Genomic DNA, 8,917 nt, shown 5'->3' on the forward strand with positions numbered 1-8,917 from the left:
GACAGGCAGGGCTCGTAGTCCAGTATGCTACATGGTGCAGAAAAAAGTCCCCCGCGCTGGCCAGGGCGTCAGGAGGCGGGAGGGTCCTGCCCCCCAAGTCCCCGACGTCCACCGGACGGGTGCAGGCACCCTAATTGGGCTCCATCTCCGGGGCTCCCGGGCCCCTGGGTAAGGGCAGGAGTCCCATGATGACATTGTACAGCACCCTCCAGGGCGAGGGGCGGTGTTGCTGTTGCTCTTCTTGTCTCTAGAGAGAGAGGAAAACACTTAGTACCCGGACAGTGACCCGGGAGTGGGTGGCTGGGTGAAGGGCAAGGAGGATGGAGACTTGCTCCCATGACAGCACCACACCCTCACCAACCCTGTTGGAGCTCTGCCACCCACCCAGACCAGTCTCCCCCTCTCAGGATGGGTCATGTCCTCACCTAGGAGGGAGAGGACAGGAACAATTCCCACAACACAGCAAGTGCTCAAAAGTTGCCTGTGACCTCCTCCCCTCTGTGTTCCAGGTGTGGAAGTCACCCACCACCTCATATAGGGGTTGAGGGACAAGCTGGATTGCAACCTATCCTGCTTGGCCCTTTAAGGCTGGTTGGGACAATGAAGAAAGCAGGGAGCAAGGCTGGTTGGGACAATGAAGAAAGCAGGGAGCCCATAGTCTCAGCACTTTCTAGAAGGAGGAACACTAGGAAAAGTTCCCCATCTGTGCTAAAGCTACCAAGAAGTGGATTTGAGACAAAGCTGGGGTCAGTGAGACCACAGGGAAACTCTTGCCCTCTTCCTGATGACAGAATGAAGATGGGGGATGGCTTGTAGGACCCTCTCTGCTCCAAAATACTGGTCCCACCCTGTAAAAATGAAGGGCAGTACTAAAAACTGTATGAAGAGTGGGCGTGGTGGCACAGGATGTAATCCCCTACCAGCAGGGCCACCTGACTCATCCCCTAGGAAACAGCTCACTTTACAGCTGTTCCACCAAGATCCCAGGGTCCCCCATGGGAACCTGGGGAGTGTGCCTGGGACCAGTCCCTGCCTCTCAGCCCGCTCTTGCCACCATGAGAAGGTGACAAAGAGGGCATGTCAGCTTGGTATAGGTCAGGACACTTGCCACTGTCACTACTATGAGATGCTACTGTGGTACATTCATCTAGTTAGGCCAAGCAGGGAGGGCACAGAGCCCCCAAATCCCTCTGGGGACATTTGTCCATGGGCACACCCAACAGCCGTGTGCATTGTTTGGAAGAGAAAAATAAAGCCAATCAAAATTTGAAATACATTTAAAAATCTATCCTAAATATTCACGAATAGGGAAGCGAAGATGGATACTTTGTTGACTCCACGGGATACCATGTCGCAGTAAATAGACACCTTTGTCCGAATGGATCACTCTCCTTCAGGACAGGGAGGGGACAGGAGCCATGAGGAGAGGAACGCACTAGCTCAAGGGTGCTAAGCTGAAACCACCCACAATGCCAAGCACTTAAGTGCACAGTAAAAGAAGCCCTGGCCGGGGACAAGGAAAGAGACAGCAGTCTGCTTGCGAAGGAGGGAGGCGACCAAGTGGCTTCAACACCTCGGTGCGACGATCGGGTTTGTTTTCGGCTTGCTTTTTAAATAAGCAAACAATGCAGGTGCAATGATCAGGGCGAACAGAGCCGGGCGGTGGGCACAGGGGGTTGGGAATCGGCTCTCTGCTGCGGGATTCCCCAGTGTTTCGGATTGCGGGCCTGGCTGGACCGGGCGGGGGCGGGGCTCCGGGGAGGGGCGGGGCTCTCAGGCGGGGAGGGGCGGGGCCGGGCCGCGGGGAGCGCTGCGGGCTGCGCGGGCGCGCGACCGCGGGAGGGAAGGAGGGAGGGCGGGGCGGGCGCGGCCACGGCGCGCTGCTGACTCACCGGCTATAAATAGCCCGGGATATAGAAGCCACCGCGCCGAGCGCCGCCCTCAGTCCCCGCAGCCGCGGGCCCCGGGCGCGCTGCAGTCATCGCCGCGGCCCCGGCCCCGCCGCCCCGCCCCCCACCTGCCTGTCCCCGCCGCGACCCCGCGGCTCAGGGCAGCAGCTGCCGCACATCTGGCGGGGGGCGGAAAGTCCCACCTGTCGCTGCCCCTCCCCCGCACTCACCCGCCGCTCGTACTGCGCGTTGAGGTCGTCCGCCATCCGCCGCAGCTGGGCCCCGATCTCCCGGGCCCACTGCTCCTCCTCCCCCCGGACTCCGGGGGCCGCCTGGGTGGGGCCGCCCGCCAGGGCCTCCGGGACGCTGGGCACGGGTGACTCTAGGTGCTGCTGGGCTGGTGATAGTGATGGCTGAGGACCTTGGAGAGGCAGAGGGGCGTGGTCACCACCTGCCATCCCTCTCGGCCAGGAGGGGTCCGAGAGGAACCCAGGTCACCAGTGCCTGCATCTCGCTTAACCAGACACCTGCTTTCTCCTCTGCTCCCCTCATTTCTGGTGATTCCCCAACCTCCCCTCCCACCCCCAGTCTCTTTCACCCAGACTTCTCAGCTCCTCCTCCCTGGGCTCTAGAAAGCCAGAGAAGGCCTGGGGCCACCTGTCTGACCAGCTATGTCTCCAATGCCCAAGTCTGTCGGGAAGTCCCTCATCTTATCCGACTTAAGTAACCCTATTCCCAAACAAGGCCAGCTCTTGCCTGCTTTCTATGGTAGAGCGGGAAACTGAGGCCCAACCTAAGAAGTGGCCCAAGGTCACACAGGGATACACGACTGACCCCACCCAGAGTCACAAGCCTCAGGTCTCCAGCTCGCTCCTGTCCAACCACAGTGAGGCCACACCTCCGGATGTGGCACTGGCCTGGAGAGCAGAAGGCCAGACTGTGGCTGCCGGTAAGGATGGCCTGGGGGCTGGGATACAGGAGATGCCTTCTTGCCCCACCCCCTGCTGGGTTTCTCGACTGTCTCCCTCCTACCACATCAGATCCTAGCAGGAGGGCCTCAGTTTCCCCATCTGTGACTCTGGTGTTGAAATCGGGGGTCCCCCACCCGGCCTTCAGGAAGTGAGCTTCGAAGTTTCTCTCGCCTTACCCGGCTGGGCTCTGGGGACTGTGTGTGGGGGATGGGACGGGAAGCCAGGACAATCCGCCCCTCTGCCGGGAACCACGGGGTTAACAGCCCATCAGGCAGGGGACCTTTAACCCTTCCCTTCCCGAGACTCCCCCTCTCCCCAAGGGGACTTTCCCAACACAATGCCCCTCCCCCCCTTCCTCTCTCCGCGGGGACTGCGGAGGGGGCCAGCTCTGACCAAAGACCTGCAAATAAAGGCGAAAGGCCTCTCAACCCCTCCCAAAAGTCCAGAGGTGACAGTCACCCCCACCTTGCCTACTCTTTCCCACTACAACCTTCCGGGGAGGGGTCTCGGGGACCCCGACTGGGGGGGAGGGGAGCTGAGACACAGCTGTCGCCCAAGGCTGCAAACTCGGGGACTGCAGTCAGATTCCAGGAGGGACTTCCCACCCGACCTCCCCTCCATCCCCGGCTCCCACTCGGTCTTCCTGCTACTCGCCACACAAAGACCACACTGGCCACACCCTCGCAGTGGCCCCGCTATGCGCGGCTCGCCCCCGCCCCCTCCGCTCCCCCTGGAGTTCCTGGGGGCTCCGGGCCTCGCTTCCCCGGCTGCCATCATCCCGGGTGTGGGCCGGGCACTCACCATCCGGACGCGGGCCTCGGGGCCGGCTGCGGGGACCTCCAGGCCAGCGGGGGCCCCCCAAGGCTGCGGTGACGGCGGGCGGGGCGGTGGGGGCGCAGAGGTAGGCGGCGGGCAGCAGGGCCGGGGCGGCTGGGGCGGCGGGCAGGCCCGGCTCGCAGAGGCCGCAGGACACGGCCGAGGGCACCAGGCGACCGAGCGGGAAGGGGCGCGGGCCGTCGCGAGCTAAGCCCTCTACGGGCTCCGGAGAGCTGCCCTCCTGGCGTGCGCGGGCCATGGCGCTCCCTGGGGCCTGCGGGACACGGGAGTAGGGGAGGTCAGAGGGGAAGTGCCTGGGGGCCAGGTCCCCAGTGCGCACACCCGGGTTCACACACCACTCACACCACGCACACCAGGGAAGGAAGAGGGGTGCGATGGGGAGACCCCCACAAGACAGCCCAGTAGGGGAAGATACAAGGGGCAGGCTGGCTAGGACAGCCTCCCATCCACGCTGTATGGGTACAGGACCCAGATGGGGGTGTGTCTGTGTATGCCTCTGGGGTTTGTCACCATCCCACAGGGCAAAGTCACTGTAGCTGGGATTCACACAGGGCATGGGCTGGAGGGGACAACTTTTCCTAACACTATGAAGGGACGCAGGACAGCCTGGGCTCCCACACCAACCAAATGGAGAAGAGTGCTGGGGGGCGGGTCACAGCACAGACACACAGAGACTCAACACAACTGGCCAGCTTGCCTCCCCCAGGCACACACTGATATGGGACATTGATACTCAGCAAGGGGATATACAAACGCACAAACCATCACAGCCCTCTCCATACACTGCCACACTGCACACCACACTGACTGGCACCTCATACCCACTTCCGCTCAGACACACATCTACAGTCTCAGATCTCACACTGGCCCTCCGCTGATCTGCCCAGGGACACACACACACACACACACAAACACACACACACACAATGCAGCCCTCAAACCCAGGCTGCAACACACAACACAGTCACTGCCACAAGTCTCCAACCAGCCCCTCTCCATACACACACACACTCCTTAGGACTCACACCCATCAACCCAAAACAGACCAGCTCCACAGCACCAAACCACATCTGAATGCTACCAACTCTCAGCCCCCAGGCACACAGAGACACATGTCATCAGACCCAGATGCATCCCCACTCTTGCCGGCTATGACACACACAGCCCCAGCCCAACAGAACACAGACATAACCTGGTCTCTCCCAACCTGAAAACACCATCACCAATTGTCATTGCACACACACACACACACACATACACACACACACAACACAGCTAACTAATCCACCACAGCCCACAGCACACACCTAAAGCGCTGGTGTCACGTGACTGACATAAACACTACACACACACAGCCACATGACACACAGGAGCCTGCGATCGGTGACAAGCCTTCAGACCCTATGCACCACACACACACACACACACATTCAGGGCTCAGGCTGCCAGCAACACCCACCCTTGGCACTGCATAGACCCCCTAGAGCCTCGGTCCCCTATTCCCAGACACCGATGTCAGACACAGCAGCCAAACACAGACTGAGACAACCCCCAGTGCCCTCCACACGGAACTCAGACACCTGGACAGACAGCAGCCATCGGGCACGGGGAAGACACAAGCTCAGGAGACACATGCAGACAGCCAGCCACACGCAAGCACACACACCCCGCACACTTGGGCAAGACTCGCAATAAACACTCCCCTCGCTCCAGCCACACACATCACAACTACACGCCACGGGTGCACACAAGCCACAGACCCACAGAACGGCCCCCAGCCAGCACACACAGGCAACTCCGAGAACACACACACACAGGTGCACCCCACGGTTAGAAGTCCACGCAAGCACGCAGAGACTCACGGATACACCCCGACGGGTCACAAATGCCACATTCCTCTGGATTGACACAACCACTCCCTTTGCAGACCCTAGCCCAAACTCGGAGCTAGACACGCACACACCCAGGCGAGACACCTGCAGATCCACAACCCCGCACACGCGCGCTCCCACGGCGGTCCCAGACGCCCCCCTCCGCTGTCACAGCCCCCCTCACCGCCGCCGCCACGTGCGCCCGCCCCGCCCGCCAAGCGAGCGCGGGGCCAATAACCGGCTGTTGCTGGGGCGCAGCCCCCGCCCGCAGGAGCCGCAGACTCCGCGGCCCGCGAGCCGCCCCCTGTCGCCGCCCCCAGCGGGCGCGCGCCCTGGGTGTGGCCGCCCCTCGGTGCCACCCCCCCCCCGGACCCCCTTCTCGGGCATCTGGGGAGCTGGGGCAACCTGGAGTCGACTCTCTTCCCCGTGCCTCACTGGCCACCAGAGGGCGCTGGAGTGCCTGCACCCCATTGTTTGTAAACAAACCCGCCAGACCGCTGGGGCACCTGTGCGCCCCGACAGTGGGGAGACCGATCGCCGAACAGCTTCCCGCCCAGCGAGCCCAGCCGGGGTCCCCTGGTGAAGGCTGGGGGCGGCACATGTGGGGACGCAGTGCGCCCCCGGCCGCTCTCCTAGTGCACTCCCAGTCACCTCCTCCAGGGAGCCCACCCGTCCTGGGCGATCGATGCCGGTGGGGTTTCGGGGTGCTCACACTCACCCCGGGGGCATGAACACGCCGGAGGGGGCAGTGATGGGGGGCGGGCGGCTTCCTTCAGGAGGGCGCGCCCGCCGATCGCCGTTCGCTGCGGCGGCTGCTGCTGCTGCTGCTGCTCCTGGTGCGGCCGCTCTAACTGCAGTGGTGGCGACGGCTGCTTCTGCTGCTGCCACTGCTGCTGCTCGGACCCCAGACGCGTCCGCGTCGTGGTGGCCGCTGCCGATGTCGCTAGTGCCTCCTCCAGGCGCCCGCTGGCATGTGGCTCGCGCAGCGTCTCTGGCCGCCCGGCGGCTCCCGGGCCCGCTCGGCGGCCGCCCCGCCCCGCCCCGCCCCGCCCTCGCCCGGCGGGTCCCACGCCCCGCCCCCGCGTGACGCCGCGGCCCCGCCCGCCCGCCGCGGACAAGTCGGGGCTTGCAGGCGCGCGCCGCGCCCCCTAGCTCCGCGCGAGGGGGTTTCCCTGCAGCCGGGGGCGGGGCAGGGCCTGGCCCGGGGCAAGGAGGGCGCCTTGGGGACGCCGAGACACCCGGATCGCTGGACACACGCTGACACACTGACACACTGACTGGGACCCACAGACACACACACCCCGAGACCGGATCGTGGCCAGCACGCAGACTGGCGCTCCAGGGTACACAAAGTCACGTGCAGAGGACCACGGGGACAGACAGACTCAGACACAGGGCCATTCTCATCAAGGCACTCTGGGGCGCACACACCCAGACACACGCACAGCACTCAGCCTGAGCCATTGATGGGGGGGGTCACCCTCACACACAGACTAACACAGTGACAGGCACACACGGAGTCGCACAAACGACCCACACCGATGAGCACAACACGATCCCCCAAACTGTGTTCCCAAACATCCCACCCAGCAGGAGTCCCCAACACACCGCTGACTACCGATGCGGAAGTACAACTTCCTGACAGGCACAGCAGGACACCTCCCTCCCCACACACACACCTGTTAGAGCAACACCTGGACACACAACCCAATCCAAAGCACACACTGCCACAGGGACACACAAAACACACCCACTGGATGGCAAGCTTAAAACACTGATGTAATCCAAAAACCATCCTCAGACATAGATCCACTCGGACCACCATGCATACACACGCAGTCCCAAAGTCACACCTGTGACAGGTTCCTGCTAACTGGCCCACTGGCAGGACATACTCCAGACTGTGCACACCTAGCCAGGCTCCACACAAATAGGGCGTGGGCCCACCCACAGGAGGCAACCCTGGGCACCTGGCACGAACATGCCCGGGCAGCCCCCACACTCAATTTCATTGCTGTCTGCTGGCTTTCTGTTCCCTTTCTCCTTTTGGTTTCACATCGTCACTTCCTTCCTCTGCTCTGACTTTGTGACTGTCCCTCCCCCCAGAGCACAGGACTTCTGCCTCATCTGCATTTTCTGTTCCCTCCAGTTCTCATCAAACTAAGTCACCCTACCCTCACCTCTGGGTGCCCAGCCCTGGGCTGGCTGAGAAACAGCCTGACGGACCTGAGCAAAACCAGTCCAAGTCCCTAAACTTGACCTCCAGGCCAGATCCTTGGGTTTCCCTTTCAAAAGCCAGAAAGCTAAATTCACAGAAATCTCTGTTTTAAATATCAGGGAGTAATTCAGCCTTCTACTTCGCTTCCCCATTAACTCATCCACCCCCTTCCTTTCTCCCTGTTTTGTTTTTGTTTTGGTGCTGAGGATCAACCCAGGGCCTCCCAGTGCCAGGCAGTTGCTATACCACTGTGCTGCTTTTTATTCAAGTGTATTGAGATATATCTACACAAAATAAAATGCAGTCTTTTTAAGACACTTTGATGAGTTTTGACAAAAGTATGGAGATTGAGGCAGGCCGGGGACCAGTGACTCACACCTGTAATCCTAGCTACTCAGGAGGCAAAGATCAGGAGGATCAAGGTTCAAGGCCAGCCTGGGCAAATAGTGCACAAGACCTTATCTTGAAAAAAACCCATCACAAAAAAACAGGGCTGGCTGAATGCCTGCCTAGCAAACATGAGGCCCTGAGTTCAAACTCTAGCCCCACCAACAAATATATGTGCGTGTGTGTGTGTGTGTGTGTGCCCTGGGTTCAATCCCCAACACCTCAAAAATTCAGAATAATATACATATACAAATCATGAAGTCAAGAGAAAGTGTTCTTTTGTAAAACTTTTATTAATACATGGTGAATGCATAGGAGATTGCAAACAAGGTACATTTCTGGCTGTAGATCAAGTTCAGAGACATTGGGGAAATGTTTTGGATTTATTAAGTGACATCAAGTGTGGAGGTCATTTAGTGCAGGGTCTGACACACAGTAGGCACCGAATAAATATTTGCAGTGATCATTAGTGGAACTAATTGAGGTCAGTGTTTGCTCTGTGGCTGCCCTCAGGCTGCCAGACATGCTGAAATGTTCGTATTTATCTGTTATTCACTGTGACACTGGGGTTTGAACTAAGCGACATGTGCTTGCCAGCAGGCGCTCTACCACCTGAGCTGCATCCCCAGTTGTTTGTTTTTCAGATAGAGTCTCTTGCTAACTTTGTCCAGGCTCACCTTGAACCATGACCCTCCTGTCTCCACCTCCTGAGAAGCTGGGATTACAGATATGTACCACCATGCT

The 8,917-nt window shown here is 60.3% G+C and overlaps 1 protein-coding gene across 2 annotated transcripts; it reads right to left on the bottom strand.

Moving 5' to 3' along the window:
• Positions 1-7,604, bottom strand: Bbc3 (BCL2 binding component 3). 2 transcript variants are annotated; one of them, XM_020181204.2, is made up of 4 exons: positions 7,422-7,604; positions 3,662-3,950; positions 2,120-2,310; positions 1-247 (listed from the first exon to the last, which is right to left on the bottom strand). In XM_020181204.2, exons 1-4 carry the CDS (start codon positions 7,578-7,580, stop codon positions 131-133), a joined length of 756 nt encoding a protein of 251 aa, XP_020036793.1. In that variant the 5' UTR covers positions 7,581-7,604; the 3' UTR covers positions 1-130. The 2 variants fall into 2 exon arrangements, with proteins under 2 accessions (XP_020036793.1, XP_020036794.1); XM_020181205.2 differs by lacking the exon at positions 7,422-7,604 and adding an exon at positions 6,287-6,415.
• Positions 7,605-8,917: the final 1,313 nt, after the last annotated feature.

Source organism: Castor canadensis, chromosome 16 (genome assembly GCF_047511655.1).
Source record: "Castor canadensis chromosome 16, mCasCan1.hap1v2, whole genome shotgun sequence".
In the NCBI taxonomy this organism is placed as follows: domain Eukaryota; kingdom Metazoa; phylum Chordata; class Mammalia; order Rodentia; family Castoridae; genus Castor; species Castor canadensis.